This window comes from Eutrema salsugineum, unplaced genomic scaffold (genome assembly GCF_000478725.1).
Source record: "Eutrema salsugineum unplaced genomic scaffold, Eutsalg1_0 scaffold_9, whole genome shotgun sequence".
Taxonomy (NCBI): Eukaryota; Viridiplantae; Streptophyta; class Magnoliopsida; order Brassicales; family Brassicaceae; genus Eutrema; species Eutrema salsugineum.
In genome coordinates this window covers 434,154-448,447 of record NW_006256342.1, presented here as the reverse complement: position 1 = coordinate 448,447, position 14,294 = coordinate 434,154, and the positions used below count along the sequence as shown (strand labels likewise).

The 14,294-nt window shown below is 39.6% G+C and overlaps 6 protein-coding genes across 7 annotated transcripts; 3 read left to right on the top strand and 3 right to left on the bottom strand.

Annotated features, from left to right (window-relative positions):
- Positions 1-55: 55 nt before the first annotated feature.
- On the top strand, positions 56-1,168 carry LOC18008538 (chaperone protein dnaJ 8, chloroplastic). Its single transcript, XM_006389785.2, has 3 exons — positions 56-417; positions 535-603; positions 706-1,168. The coding sequence occupies exons 1-3, from the start codon at positions 178-180 to the stop codon at positions 883-885; spliced, it is 489 nt and encodes a 162-aa protein (XP_006389847.1). The 5' UTR covers positions 56-177; the 3' UTR covers positions 886-1,168.
- On the bottom strand, positions 992-4,083 carry LOC18008688 (vacuolar fusion protein CCZ1 homolog B). The gene is made up of 10 exons (XM_006389784.2): positions 3,871-4,083; positions 3,400-3,605; positions 3,145-3,238; positions 2,872-3,055; positions 2,681-2,790; positions 2,497-2,592; positions 1,924-2,349; positions 1,689-1,844; positions 1,391-1,605; positions 992-1,302 (listed from the first exon to the last, which is right to left on the bottom strand). Exons 2-10 carry the CDS (start codon positions 3,579-3,581, stop codon positions 1,272-1,274), a joined length of 1,494 nt encoding a protein of 497 aa, XP_006389846.1. The 5' UTR covers positions 3,582-3,605; positions 3,871-4,083; the 3' UTR covers positions 992-1,271.
- A 379-nt stretch (positions 4,084-4,462) lies between these two features.
- LOC18008310 (magnesium transporter MRS2-10) lies at positions 4,463-6,763 on the top strand. 2 transcript variants are annotated; one of them, XM_006389783.2, is made up of 5 exons: positions 4,463-4,562; positions 5,036-5,636; positions 5,702-6,163; positions 6,263-6,310; positions 6,401-6,763. In XM_006389783.2, the coding sequence occupies exons 2-5, from the start codon at positions 5,046-5,048 to the stop codon at positions 6,629-6,631; spliced, it is 1,332 nt and encodes a 443-aa protein (XP_006389845.1). In that variant the 5' UTR covers positions 4,463-4,562; positions 5,036-5,045; the 3' UTR covers positions 6,632-6,763. The 2 variants fall into 2 exon arrangements, with proteins under 2 accessions (XP_006389845.1, XP_024009260.1); XM_024153492.1 differs by lacking the exon at positions 4,463-4,562 and adding an exon at positions 4,587-4,847.
- A 29-nt stretch (positions 6,764-6,792) lies between these two features.
- Positions 6,793-7,884, bottom strand: LOC18008531. Its single transcript, XM_006389782.2, has 2 exons — positions 7,641-7,884; positions 6,793-7,087 (listed from the first exon to the last, which is right to left on the bottom strand). Exons 1-2 carry the CDS (start codon positions 7,798-7,800, stop codon positions 6,993-6,995), a joined length of 255 nt encoding a protein of 84 aa, XP_006389844.1. The 5' UTR covers positions 7,801-7,884; the 3' UTR covers positions 6,793-6,992.
- A 143-nt stretch (positions 7,885-8,027) lies between these two features.
- Positions 8,028-10,403, top strand: LOC18009080 (pentatricopeptide repeat-containing protein At1g80880, mitochondrial). Its single transcript, XM_006389781.2, has 2 exons — positions 8,028-8,614; positions 8,744-10,403. The coding sequence occupies exons 1-2, from the start codon at positions 8,028-8,030 to the stop codon at positions 9,792-9,794; spliced, it is 1,638 nt and encodes a 545-aa protein (XP_006389843.1). The 3' UTR covers positions 9,795-10,403.
- Positions 10,404-10,616: 213 nt separating this feature from the next.
- Positions 10,617-13,104, bottom strand: LOC18008700 (putative receptor-like protein kinase At1g80870). Its single transcript, XM_006389780.2, has one exon. The coding sequence runs from the start codon at positions 13,032-13,034 to the stop codon at positions 10,908-10,910; it is 2,127 nt and encodes a 708-aa protein (XP_006389842.1). The 5' UTR covers positions 13,035-13,104; the 3' UTR covers positions 10,617-10,907.
- Positions 13,105-14,294: the final 1,190 nt, after the last annotated feature.

The following is a 14,294-nucleotide window of genomic DNA, read 5'->3' as shown; positions in this document are numbered from 1 at the left end:
TAGATGACAAAAAAATGAGTCACCGTTCCTCTGTCTATATAATCCGCCTCTCTCTCTCCCTATCCCCCAATCCACAAATCCAATTATTGAACCTTCAAATTTACTTCAATCACAAAAAAAAAACTTGTCCACTTTTTGTTTTCCGGGAAATCATATAACCGCTAAAGTGAAAAAAATATGACTATTGCTTTAACGATCGGAGGAAACGGCTTCTCGGGTTTACCCGGATCGTCGTTCTCATCATCTTCTTCATCATTTCGATTAAAAAACAGCAGAAGAAAGAACACGAAGATGCTGAGCAGGACAGGAGTCATTTGTTCTTCATCTTCTGTAATGGATCCGTATAAGACCCTTATGATCCGACCCGACTCATCCGAATACGAAGTCAAGAAAGCTTTCAGGCAACTCGCCAAAAAGGTTTTGACTTTTTTCTTGATCGATCATTAAATTCTATCTTGCGAAAGAAAGATTCGATTTTTCACCGATTTTTTTTTCTCTGGGTTGCTGAAATTGATCGATTTGTTTTGTATGCAGTACCATCCTGATGTTTGTAGAGGTAGCAATTGTGGCGTACAGTTTCAGACAATCAACGAAGCTTACGATGTAAGTGTGTGATTATGAAACCATCTAATTTTGTTGTTCAGTAAAATCAATGTGATGTTTGGTTGTAAAAATTGATCTCCTTTTCCCTTTGGTTTTTGGTAGATTGTGTTGAAGCAAATAAAGAATCAGATGGAGGGAACGGAAGAATTTGAGCCGTTCGATGTTTCTGACGACGGATTCAACGGAATGAATGATCCAGATTGCGACACGTGGGAGGAATGGATGGGGTGGGAAGGTGCAGGAATCCGTGATTACTCGTCTCACGTTAATCCTTATGCTTGAAGCTTTGAAGATTTCACAAATTTCGAAATGATCCAATGCACATAATAAATAACAGCAGAGACTAAATGAACAATGTAAATATGTGAAATTGTCTCGTGAAAGTTACTTAAAATGTAAATCTCAACATTCACGCTTTAAGCTTTTAGGCTTTCGTGAATATGGAAGTATTAATAATTAGATTTAAAGTTTGTTTGACCTTTTGAAACCCTTTTGAAACCGTCTAAGGGTCTAGTTTCTATGATTTCTGTTAAATCAAAAATCTATCCATTTCTTTTCAACCATTTTTTTTTTTCAAAGATACTATTATAAAAAAACAAAACAAGAAATCTAAACGACTCAAAAGACTTCAAAAAAGTATTTATTTTGCAAGTTCTCGTTTGCAGAATTTAATCCATGGAGAACGCTCCGCTGCAGTACCTGAAGAGATTCAGAAAGATGAACATCTTGTCCTTTGCTTATGTTGAAAAACTCAAATCATGGAGTAGTTGTAACAAAAAGGATTTACCTGTTGCTGAAACTTTGGACAGAGTCTGTAGCATCAAGAAGAGTTTCACTTGCTTTCTCCAGAGCCATGTAAAGCTCTTTACCTCTGGTTAGACGAGCGATGGCCCACGCGTTGTTCTTTGCTCGAATGCATATTTCCATGTCTTTCTCTTGACTCGAGCGGCTCTTTTCTGAATCCACTGTTTCCCTTAGCTTGTTTAGTGCAAGCAAAGACTCCTACGAAGAGAAACTTTTGTGAGTTTTGACACACTTTTGGTCATGAGATCGCAGTATATGATTTTTGGGAGTTGTATCTTTACCTTTGCTAAAGTTGCTACCTTTCCCGGCGGAGAAGCTCTGGAAACTTCCATGTCATTATCAACTAGCAAGTAACGGTAACCGCTTACATGGTAAGCGTTTTCACCGCCCCATCCTTTCGATATCTTCTCTTCAACTTTCAAGATTTTCGTAGATGCCTGCCAAAACACATTTCAATGATAAGAGATGAAGCCCGAAAAGTTTTTACAGTGAAGCAAAAGAGAGGGAGGAGCTAACGTTTTCAGTAACTTGGTGCTTCACGAATGAGATGTCTAGCTCTCCATTAACAATGGCAGCGCTAGGCACGAGGAGAACCAAGGTGAGACTTTTGTATTGATAAGCTAAAAGGTAAACTCTTTCTTGCGTCTGCTGTAAACAGATTGTCGGAGTGGCATCTTTACCCCAAATATCTGTTACAAGAAATGAGTCCTTCCCTTTCGACCATTTATCGTGTTGTAATGGCCTAACAACACGACAGGCGTCATTACCATTTCCTGAAGGCAATGGATCACTTGAACCAAGAAGTTGCGCTGAGGTAGATCTAGAAGAGATTTGAGATAAACTGGATCCTTTGCGTAGATATGACCAGGACCTCGTCCCAGAGGATAGCGCGGTTGTGGTCAATCTCATGACAGAGAATGTAAACAAGTCGACGGTATCATCCTGACAATCGAGGAAGAGGTGCCAAAGATTATAACTGTAAGTATTGGTGGACTATATAGTCTACACATACCATGGCAAATCAAGAATCTTATGGGCACAACGGTCTTGGGTTAGGATATTGCGACTAAGGGATTTGAAAAAACATACAGGTGAGAGAGTTGTTGACACCAGTAGGTCATGGAATAGAATCACAGAGTGGCATCGAACGGTCCCAGCACATGAATCTAGCACTCCGACAAGAGACTGTACATCTAAGAAAATACTAGTCACAACTCACAATAGTGAACAGTTATAAGTGTCTTACTGCGAAATGGATTTTCTGAAAACAGACCTGAACTTCAAGTGCCGCATCCCTTGCTAACGTAAGCATTTGAACTGTTTCACGTTCTCTCAAAGTATCACGGAAGCAAGGTAACTGAAGTTTCTTCCCAACGATAAAATCTGCCCCAAAATGAGGAAAACCCTTTGATAAGTGCTATGACAAAGGGATTTGATGTTGTAGATTTGGTGGATGTTGTTTACCATTTAGATAGTCTGTGATGAATGGATACAGATGCGATCGGATAAGCCCTCCAGCTGGTTCTTTTTCAAGCAATGCCCTAATTGATCCGTGAAACATAACAAAGAGGGAGTGCACTTCTTTAAGCATTCTCCGCAATGCGTCAACCCTCCATGTGGCTTCAATCTCCTTATTTTTCTCAACAACCTGCCAAAAATTTAGTATCCATTTTTCTTGTTTTCTTTATGCATATGAATAATGTGCAATTCAAGTAAAAAGAGTGGATAATGCTGTACCATGACCATCCATATATCGGGCTCGGCTTCATAGAAAACATGGGAATGTCTCTCTGCTTCTATTACCTCGCAAGCTGCCTCCGGGGAGAAAAGTCTGCATTTAGATTCCATTAACCACGTCAAAAAAAAAAATTTCAATGCAAAACGTAACTTCTGATCCTCAATATTCATGTGAAGATGATCCACAGAGAGAAACACCATTGAATCCACGAGGTCGAATATCTGGAAAGAGAAGAAAAATCTCCAGCATCTGACCTCGTAAAGGTGATAAGCCCTTCGCTGAGCCCGATAAGCGATAGCTGCGTGGTGAAGGTTACATCAGGAGGATAGAAGAATAGGATCTTGTCCAGTTCATGTCCTTCGTTTTGGCCTCTCCTCAAGTCAAACACGCAAAGTCGAAAGCTTTCACCACCAGAGCTCATGGACGCCATTCCCATAGCTTCTTAGAGCTCATAAACACCCTTTACGCACAGAAAAAACGTGTATCAGAAATCAGGCAATACTTCAACTTTGTGTCTAAGAAATCCATACAAATTAAGGGTTTTTTTTGGCGCATCGATGCAGCAGACACGTAATGCGACAACATAAAAAGATTTCCATTACGATTTTGGGTGATCAGATCATCCCAAGATTGATAATTCGTCGCAAGTTAATCATTTTATTATAGAAATCTCAAAACACATAAAAGGTTATGAAACAAACAAACAAAAACGGGAAATTGATTACCTTGAGGATGAACCCTAAGAACAAAGTCCAAGGAGTAATCGACCACCAATTATTTCAATTGTTCAATGTCCAGAACGTGATTAACGACTTAGATCTGTTAATCGAAACTCGTTACAGGACCAGATTTCAACGGATCGAAATTTCTTAGCAGAAAAATTCCGCGAAACCTCGGAAGGTAGGTGGTGAGAGGAAATTTTGGAAACGGGTCGGTCGATAAAGTTACCGGGTTAGGATCTAATGGTTCGGGTCGTAGAGGATCTTTAGATTCTCATCGGCTTACGTCATCCCTTGTCTTTTCCACGGACACACACACTCTCTCTCTCTTTTTTAAATTGCACGTTGTCATCTCAATCTGAAAACAATTCCAGATTTTTTTTAATGTTGCTAAAAACAATTCCAGACTTACTAATTAATTCTGAATCCTACTTATTAAATGGACAAAATTAATTATCTACCGTGCTTTTCGAGTGGTTTAATGGAAGTTAAGTGCTAAACCGGTAGATATGAGTCTATAAACCAAAAGTAAATTAGTTAATAATCGGTTTGTATTTCGGTTTTAAGCCTCTGTTATGTAATTTTCGTGCACAAGGGCAAAAGGTGCTTGCTTTTGCTCCTTCGCATTCACTCAAGCAAATTAGTTTAAGAGAATCCAACGAAGTCATATCGGCAACCCTCCTCTCGATTAACATCAAGTAAGTGTGAAGTCTGGTCTACAATTTGAGACCTTTTTAGGTTTGGTGATCTTTTCTCTGTTTTATGGTTCCGAGAGGATCCATCTGGTTCTGGGTCCCAATCCGATTCCGTGACTTTTCGGCGTTTGCAGCCCCGATTTGACCGAGAAATTTCAACTCTGAATCGTTTTCTGATCCTCGCCTTAGTGTTGTATGATTTGTTTTCTTAGTGCGAAATTTTTGATAATTTGTGATCAATTTCTAAGGCTGGTTCTTCGTTTTCCGATTACAGTTGGCTAGGATAAAGTAAGAACACGAATATCGGTCTTGATTTCTTTAACCGGAAGTTTGAAGCTTCTTCCTGTATTTCTTTTGAGCCTTTGTATATCCTGGTTGTTGTTTAGTGGAATCTCCGTTGTTGATTCTGCGTCTGATAGAGCAATAGACATTGAAGAGATTCTTGTTATATTTCATCCTTGTACTTTCTTTTGTAGCAAAGCAACAATGTCTGACCTCAAAGAGCGGTTGCTTCCTCCAAGACCTGCTTCAGCTATAAACCTCAGAGGGGATGGAGGGTCTCGCCCTTCTGCATCAGGGAGACAACCTCTCCTTGGAGTTGATGTTTTGGGTCTGAAGAAGCGTGGACAAGGGCTTAAGTCGTGGATCCGTGTTGATACTTTTGCCAATACTCAGGTCATTGAGGTCGATAAGTTCTCAATGATGCGTAGATGCGACTTACCTGCACGTGATTTGCGCCTGCTTGATCCTTTGTTTGTGTATCCCTCAACTATCCTTGGCCGAGAGAAGGCCATTGTTGTAAACTTAGAGCAGATCCGTTGTATTATTACTGCGGATGAGGTTTTGCTCTTGAATTCCCTTGATAACTATGTGCTTCGCTATGTGGTTGAGCTGCAGCAGAGACTGAAGGCAAGTGCTGTAGGTGAGGTTTGGAATCAGGACAGTCTCGAACTGAGCAGGAGGAGGAGTAGAAGTCTAGACAATGTGTTTCAAAACTCATCTCCTGATTATTTACCTTTCGAGTTTAGGGCTCTTGAAATTGCCCTCGAAGCTGCTTGTACCTTCCTTGATTCCCAGGTCAGTCATTTCACTGAATTTGGTATGTTAGCATTGGGAATAGATTTGACTTTTACTCCTTGTAGGCTTCAGAGTTAGAGATCGAGGCATATCCGTTATTGGATGAGCTTACCTCAAAGATCAGCACTTTAAACTTGGAGCGTGTGCGTAGACTGAAGAGCAGACTTGTAGCATTGACGAGAAGAGTTCAGAAGGTTCGGGATGAGATTGAACAGTTAATGGACGATGATGGGGATATGGCAGAAATGTATCTAACCGAGAAGAAGAAGAGAATGGAAGGATCTTTATATGGTGATCAGTCCTTACTCGGCTTCCGATCAAATGATGGTCTTTCTCTTTCTGCACCAGTTTCTCCTGTTTCTTCTCCTCCTGATTCCCGGAGACTTGAGAAAAGCCTGAGCATCGCAAGGAGCCGGCATGACAGTGCAAGAAGCTCAGAAGACGCAACGGAGAATATAGAGGAGCTAGAGATGTTGCTTGAAGCATACTTTGTTGTTATCGATAGCACTCTCAACAAGCTTACCTCGGTAACATTAAAACCGCTCCGTTATATTTATTCATTACATTGATTCAACCAGCAGTTAAAAAAAGCGGTTTAATCCTCTGCAACTCTCTTTACTCTTCAGTTAAAGGAGTACATCGACGATACTGAGGATTTTATCAACATTCAATTGGTAATACCTTTTGAGTCTTGATCATACTTTTACCTTAGTTTATCTGCTTAGAAACAATAAGAGTGTGCTGAAAATTTCTGGGATTTGCAGGATAACGTGCGGAATCAGCTGATCCAGTTTGAGCTGCTGCTAACTACTGCGACATTTGTTGTAGCCATCTTCGGGGTTGTAGCCGGGATCTTTGGGATGAATTTCGAGATAGATTTTTTTGAAAAGCCAGGCGCTTTCAAATGGGTTCTGACCATTACTGGAGTCTGTGGTCTTCTTATATTCTTGGCATTCGTCTGGTTTTACAAACGTAGAAGGCTCATGCCCCTGTGAGGACATAACTACCCCGTCAAGTAGACGATTGCTAAAACTGTTTTTGTTGCTTTTTATTAATCATCTGTAACCTTCACTAATTGGAAACAGTGTTTTAGAGGAAATATTATGAGAATGAAGCTTTAACTCGCAGCAATTCCTCAACCTTCACATTATCTGTATTTGAGAAAACTTTCATTTATTTGATAGAAACTTGAGTACAGTGAATGATACGTATCTGAACTAAAACCACACTGGTTCAGACGTTACTGAGTTATGTGTTTCTATGGACATGAAAAAACACTGAATGCATCATTCACGGCATGTATCTTGACTAGAAAGGTTTCCAAGTGGGGCAGCTGAGAAAAAAGATTGGAGATGACTACTTGTCAGAGGATGAAGATGATGATGAGAGTCGCGCTTTTCGAGCTTTATCAGCTTTTTCCAAGTAATCTTGATGAGAACGATGCTTTGATCCTGAAAGAAATCAGATTTTAACAGCAGTTTAGCCTAAACATAACCCAAGGAAAATACACCACCTCAGATAACCAGATTACATAAAGCATTGAGTGAGATGTAATAAAAACAAACACTGCGTGCTATTGAATCGATGTGTTAGGAGGATTGTTGATTCGTGATCATGAGTGAAAAAAAGCAGAGAAACACGGTAGGATTGTGATCATCATACAAGTCTACGATCCTAACAAGAAAAAACACTACGACTCATTTTTAAATTTTCTCATACTCCACTTGTTCAGTCAATCTATCAAAACCGGCACTTGATTCCATTTGGCAACAAAGTTTAAAGTTTGAAGCTTAAACTGTTATGAGTAGATTCCTAAGCTAGCTTATGAGATCCAATCAGTACTGCACGTATCATTTTCCACATCGATATCAGAATGAAACATTTAAATGAATTAAAAAAAACCTGGACTTTCCTCGTAATTCTCGCATTTTGTCTCAGAATCCAAACAGAAAGAAGTAATATTCAAACAAGCGGCAAAAAAAAATAAATAAAAAAAAACTCGACCTTGATTCATTAGATACCAAGGGATCCCGAAGATGATGGTGATTATCCCGATCCCAGCCAAAACGTGCTTCTTTTCACCACTGTAGACATAGTGCTCCATCTTTGCCCTAAAACCTCCTCCCAAATTTGAAGCTCCGCTGCTCTTGGTCTCATTTCCCATTTCGATCTTCGACAATTTCTCCGAATCAGAATCTCCTTCTAGGGTTTATCAGGAACTGAATTTCGGAGGTTTTACGACCATCATAAATGGGCTTTATTTAGGCCCGTTAACATAACCATATTTATTAATTATTACCATATTAGACCAAGATATTTATCTATTTTTCAAAACTAAAATAGATTCCATTAAACCCCGACTCATAGTTCAGTTTCAGTCCTTGACTTGCGATGAGCTATGCTGCGATTGTTAGAAAGCTAAGGCGAACGCCACAATTGTGGATTGTTCAACATCAGTACCTGCTTCGTGCAGTGTCGAGATCGGTTTCTAACTCATCTTTCCACATTGGTTCTGTCTCTTCAGCATTTCGTCGAGCGGGTCTTGTGCATCCTCAAATGTTAAGCCATGTACCACATTTTATCTTGTCCAATCGATTCTCCACCCAAATCATCTCCGAAACATTTGTTATCAACCAAGCCCTTGCTCCGCTGGAACAAGGTCTGATTGATTTAATCAGACAGGTCTCTGAGTTAGAGTCGGAGGAGGCCGATGCCATAGCTTCTCTAGAGGAGTCATCCTTTGATCTTAATCGTGATTCTTTGTCCTCATTAATCTGGGAATTAAGAGATGAATGGAGGCTTGCCTTTCTGGCATTCAAATGGGGCGAGAAACGCGGCTGCGATGATCAGAAAGCTTGTGATTTGATGATCTGGGTGTTGGGTAATCATCAAAAGTTCAACATTGCTTGGTGTTTGATCCGTGATATGTTTCATGTTTCAAGGGATACTAGAAAGGCCATGTTTCTCATGATGGACAGGTTAGAGTTTCTGTCTTCTTAATTTAGATTTTCTCTTCACCTAGAGAAGATGACAAGTTTCTCTTCTGCTGTTCTTGTTTTGTTAATTTTGACTAGGTATTGAATTTTTTTTCTATGGATTTGATGAAGATATGCTGCTGCTAATGATACTAGCCAAGCTATTCGTACATTCCATATCATGGATAAGTTTAAGCACGTTCCTGATGAAGAAGCATTTCAAGGATTGCTATATGCCTTGTGTAGACATGGGCACATTGAAAAAGCTGAAGAGTTCATGCTTGCAAGCAAAAAGCTCTTTCCGGTTGATGTTGAGGGATTCAACATAATTCTTAATGGTTGGTGTAACATTTGGACTGATGTGACTGAAGCGAAGAGGATTTGGCGAGAGATGGGGAATTACTGTATCACGCCCAACAAGGACTCTTACAGCCACATGATCTCTTGCTTCTCTAAAGTTGGGAACCTTTTCGATTCTCTCAGGCTCTATGATGAAATGAAGAAACGAGGGTTGGCCCCAGGGATTGAAGTTTACAATTCTTTGGTTTATGTGTTGACCCGTGAGAATTGCTTTGATGAAGCTATGAGGCTTATGGAAAAGATGAAGGAGGAAGGATTAAAGCCAGATTCAGTCACTTACAACTCGTTGATACGTCCCCTTTGTGAGGCTGGAAAGCTGAAAGAAGCCAGGAATGTATTGGCGACCATGATAAGTGAGAACTTAAGTCTAACAGTTGATACATTTCATGCATTCCTTGAGGCTGTAAATTTCGATCAAACTTTAGAAGTCTTAGGCCAAATGAAGATTTCTTGTTTAAAGCCTAAAGAAGATACTTTTCTCCTCATTCTTGGAAAATTGTTCAAGGAAAAGCAACCGGAGAATGCTTTGAAGATGTGGGCAGAAATGGCTCGTTTTGAGATAGTGGCTAATCCTGCTCTTTACTTGGCTACGGTACAGGGCCTTTTGACATGTGGGTGGCTTGAAAAGGCCAGAGTGATATATTCAGAGATGAAATCAAAGGGGTTTTCAGGAAATCCTAAGCTCCAGAAACTGCTTGAGGAGCAAAAGGTAAAGGGGGTCAGAAAAAGCAAGAGCAGAGATCTTCAAAAAGTTGGCTATCGGGGAGGCTATAAGGGTCAACGATCAATATATAAAAAGGAATCAGATACGGGTAAGACTTGAAGATTCTGATCAAAGGATCACTCAAGTAATGACTAGATTCTCAGACCTTAAGGTCTTCACTCTTCTGAACTGTGATATGTGCAATCTGCACGAGACCAGAAGCTTTGTTCCTAGCCCATCTGTTCCATTTAGTTTACATGCTTTCACTGCATCCGCCGTGCAATTTTCAAGGTAATTTTTTCTTCCGTTGACCAGATTGATAATCGTTACCTTTGCTTATGCTGGAGGAGAATATCCATGCATCTGCAGTATATTATCACTTGCAACCATGCTGATCTAGTAAATTCTCTCCTGGTTACATGAAAGACATTAGAAACTAGTCTGGTTCTTTATTGTTATATATGCACACAAGGTTCCCATGATCGCTGCACGTTCAAGTACAAGATATTTGAGCTCAATGTGTCAATGATATGAACCAGACCGCGCAACAGGCAAAGGCTGAGCTCAATGTGTTTCAAAGGCAAGATCTTCAGAGCTCTAGTTGTCCATTTTTTATTTTTCTGTGTTCTTTTGTCCTTGGTTTTCGTTATTATTAAATTCTTGTGTCATGACTCATGAGCCATGATGATTGGTACGGCCTTGGATTCTTTTGAGTGTTAGCAATTTTCATGCCGCATTTCAAGGAACCATCATTTTCGTCCATCAAGAAAGTTATGGGTCCCTTGATTTATGAATTGTTTACTTCAGTTTGCAGCTTGCAAGCTTGTGTAATTTTATTACTTAGTTGCTTTTTCAAAATCTAACTTGGTTTTCATTCAAACACAAAAAGAACTTAAAACCAACCAAAAAAAAAACACAAAAGGAACATTCTAACTTGGTTTTCATTCAGAGTATGCCCATTAAACACAAAAGGAACATTTATGATTTATTAAACAAACTTCACTGGCGATCAAATTGAGAAATGTCTCAAGATGAAACTGCAGTTGAACTATAATTGATATCTATTCTAATGGGTTTTTGATGGAATTCGCATCTCCTTCATAGTTTACAAAAATTACAACATAATACAATTCTTAAAAGCTAAAAGCTCTCTTAAGTAACACCCAACAATTTCGACAAATAAAGAAAGGATCAGATCAAACTTCAAACTACTACTCTGCATTGCCCTGTTTTTTAACTTCCCCACTTCGATCTACTGCCATATAATTTTGCTGGAGGTGATGGAGAAAACTCGAAAGCAGTCGAGGAAATCTCCATTTCCCCTCTCAAGATCCTCACAACTTCACTAATATCAGGCCTTAACTCAGGCGCTTTCTGTAGGCAAGCCAAAGCCAAGTTAATGCACAATCCGGCTTCTTCCTTGTTATACACATCCTTCAATTTCTCGTCCACTAGCTCAAGAACATTCCCCGACTGAGCCAATTGCCTACACCAACTCACCAAATTCGCTTTTTCAAGTTTCATAGGCGATGCAAGGACATGTAAAGGCCTCCTACCTGAGATTATCACTAGAATCAGTACTCCAAAGCTGTAGATATCGCCTTTCTCCATTAAGTAACAGCAACCGCCTCCATACTCTGGTGCTATGTAACACAATGTCCCTCTCATACTCGTCGTGCTGCTTAACTCACGGCTGAACAAATCTCCACTCCACATCTCACTCCCCATTGATCTATTATTGTTGTTCTTCTTCTTCTTGCTGCTGCTATTGCTTTTCCTTCGCCATCCTCTTCTGAAGCTAAACTCTCCCGCTGCTTCTCCTTCCCGGTTTTCCACGCTGTTTTCACCCTTACCACGGAAACAGTAACGAAAATGTGAGACTTTTAAACGATTCTTGAACTTGATTCTCAGAACTTTAATCTTCTTTTTATTGTTCATCTCTTCTTGATGTTCCTCCTCTCTCCACCATTCCTCCATATTCCTATGCTTCTTCTTCTTCTTTTTCGATTTCTTGTTCTTCCTCTCACTCATCTCTTCCTTTGCAAACTTCTCTTCTAGAGTGTCAAACCTAGATTCATTCAAACCAGACCCATCTCGATCTTCCGCTTTATCGACTGTCCTAGCCGAAATTCCCAGTTCAGGAGTGTTGATGATCTTCTTCTCATCTTCCCAATCCGGGTTCGCTGTGTGAATCTGACTCCCAATCCATTCCCTGACATAATCTTTACTACACAATTCACCACTCCCTTCCTGCTTCCACCACCAATCTCTCCCCCATTGTTTCGACCCTTTCCCCAAATCTAGAACCGAATTAGGGCTCAAATTCATCTCCTTGCTCTGATCAAACTCATGATCCTCACATGACAACACGATATGATTCACTTTCGAATCATCATCCGCATCGTTTGAAACCTCTTTTCCTTTTGTCTCACCTTCAATAGCTAAGCTCATCGAATTCAGATTCATTGCCTTAATGTTACGACTTGTTCTGCTATTCTTCGAAGATGAAGAAGCTTGTAGAGCAAGAGCGAGAGCGAAATCTACCTCATGATGCGTTGGAGTAGCAAAGCCGGTCTGAGGAGTGCTCTCTCCTCCGAAATTCCCAGAAAGTTCTTGACTTTTCCCCAGATCCTGGCTGAACAAATCAACCCCATAACCTCCCTCCACTTTCACTCTAGACAAACCGAAATCCGAAATCTTTGCCTTAAACTCAGAATCCAGAAGAACATTACTGGGCTTGATATCTCCGTGAATCACTGGTGGGTCACACCCGAAATGCATAAATTCGAGAGCTTTCGCTACATCGAGGACAATACTGAATCTCCTTTCCCAACTCAAGCACGAATCTCCATCTTCGTTGAACAGAAGCTCTTGAAGGCTCTTGTTGGGCATATACTCGTAAATCAAGAACCTCAGATTCTTCTCCACGCAGTATCCTAAAAGGGTGACCAAAAGAGACGATTTTAACCCACCCAGAATCTGTAACTCGTTCTGAAACTCAGTCTCTGTTTGAAGAGAGAGATTATCGAGTCTCTTAACCGCGAAAAGCTTGCCGTCTCTGGTAATGCCTCTGAACACAGTCCCCGAGCCGCCTTTTCCAATCACGTTGGATTCGTCGAAATCGTTCGTTGCTAGTTTAAGCTCTTTGTAAGAGAAAAGCTGGAGCTTTGATGGCGACGCACCAACGTCAGAGAAAGGGATGGTTCTAGAGCGGTTGAGAAGAGAATTCCAGAGGTGATATATGAAGTAGAGAATTGCGAAGAAGATGACAAGAGAAGATGAAATTGTAAGGATCAAGAAGACAACTCTTGTTCTGTTGATGAACAGCTTTGGTCGGGGTGGGTTTGGTCTTGAAGGCATCTCTCTGATCCTTGCTATTGAATTTGAAAGATGGAATTGTTTCTGAACATTCGGTATCTAACTCTGAATCTAGTCGTTGAGAATGTGTAGAGGAAAAAAGCTGTTCATGAGTTTGCTTTTTTTTCTTTATAGTTTACTTTGAGAATTAAAAATCTTAAAATTATATTCCACGTTCAAAAAATATAGATTTGATTTTCATATACTGAGAAATCGAGGTTCAAACTGCATAATAATTACGTATAGAGAAATAGAAAAAGAAAGAGGCATACTATAGTGGATGGATTTGACAAAAAATGAAAGATGACAAAAAAAGTTGTAATTAAAAAAGAAAGTTAGGAAATGATAATGTTGTTTTTTAATGATGATGTTACTTGCTTTTGGGTAGTGGATCATACAGTGATGTTTAAGATTAGACTTTTCTCGTTAAAATACGCATTTTTTTGTCCTCGTCGTTTACTTGCTCAAATATAAATTGAACTTTTGGATAACTAAGAGAGGAGATTAGTTAGTTTGTTAACGATATTCAAGAAAAAAAAGAAAGAGAAGAAACTAGTTAACGAGTTGGGAGGCGAAATGTCCAAGATCCGCTTTGACTGCTTCGGGAGTTATGCGTAAAATATTGATTTTGTAATTTTGCCCAATATCTTTAATATACACGTAATTTACCCCACTTTTATAGTCTTGTCTCTACGATAAAAATAATATTTTAGCATCAACCATAAGCAAAACATTGCTTTGATCACACTCGGAGTTGAAAAGGACGTAGTAGCTGTTTGGCAAAATCTGCACGAATCTCAAAGATTGCAATGGATTTTTATGTTCAATTCGAGGGATTTTGGAAAGAAAGAACCATAACGATTTTGGTATTGTTTCGACAAATATAATGTTTAAGGTCATAAAGAAACAAAAAACTCTATGGGATGTCCCATTCTTTATGTTGTGATAAATTCATGAGTGGATGTTTGTGGACCAACAGTTTCATGTGCACTCAGATTTTTGAATTTTTTTGTTATAAGAAAAAAAAAATAAAGGAGTGAGCAGGGAGTCAGGGTAAAAGAATCTCCACTGTCTTTTTGTTGTATTGCATGCGCTCTTACAATGTTCAATTTGAACAATGGCTATTTTTTATTCTTTTTAGAAATTGGTGAAGAGTCGACACGGTCCAGTGGTATTCGTAATTCCACTGAGTCTCTTTTTTTTGGCTTGATCTTTAGCAGTTTAGCTTGTCACCTGTTTGGTATTTGTTATATGTCCGAGATG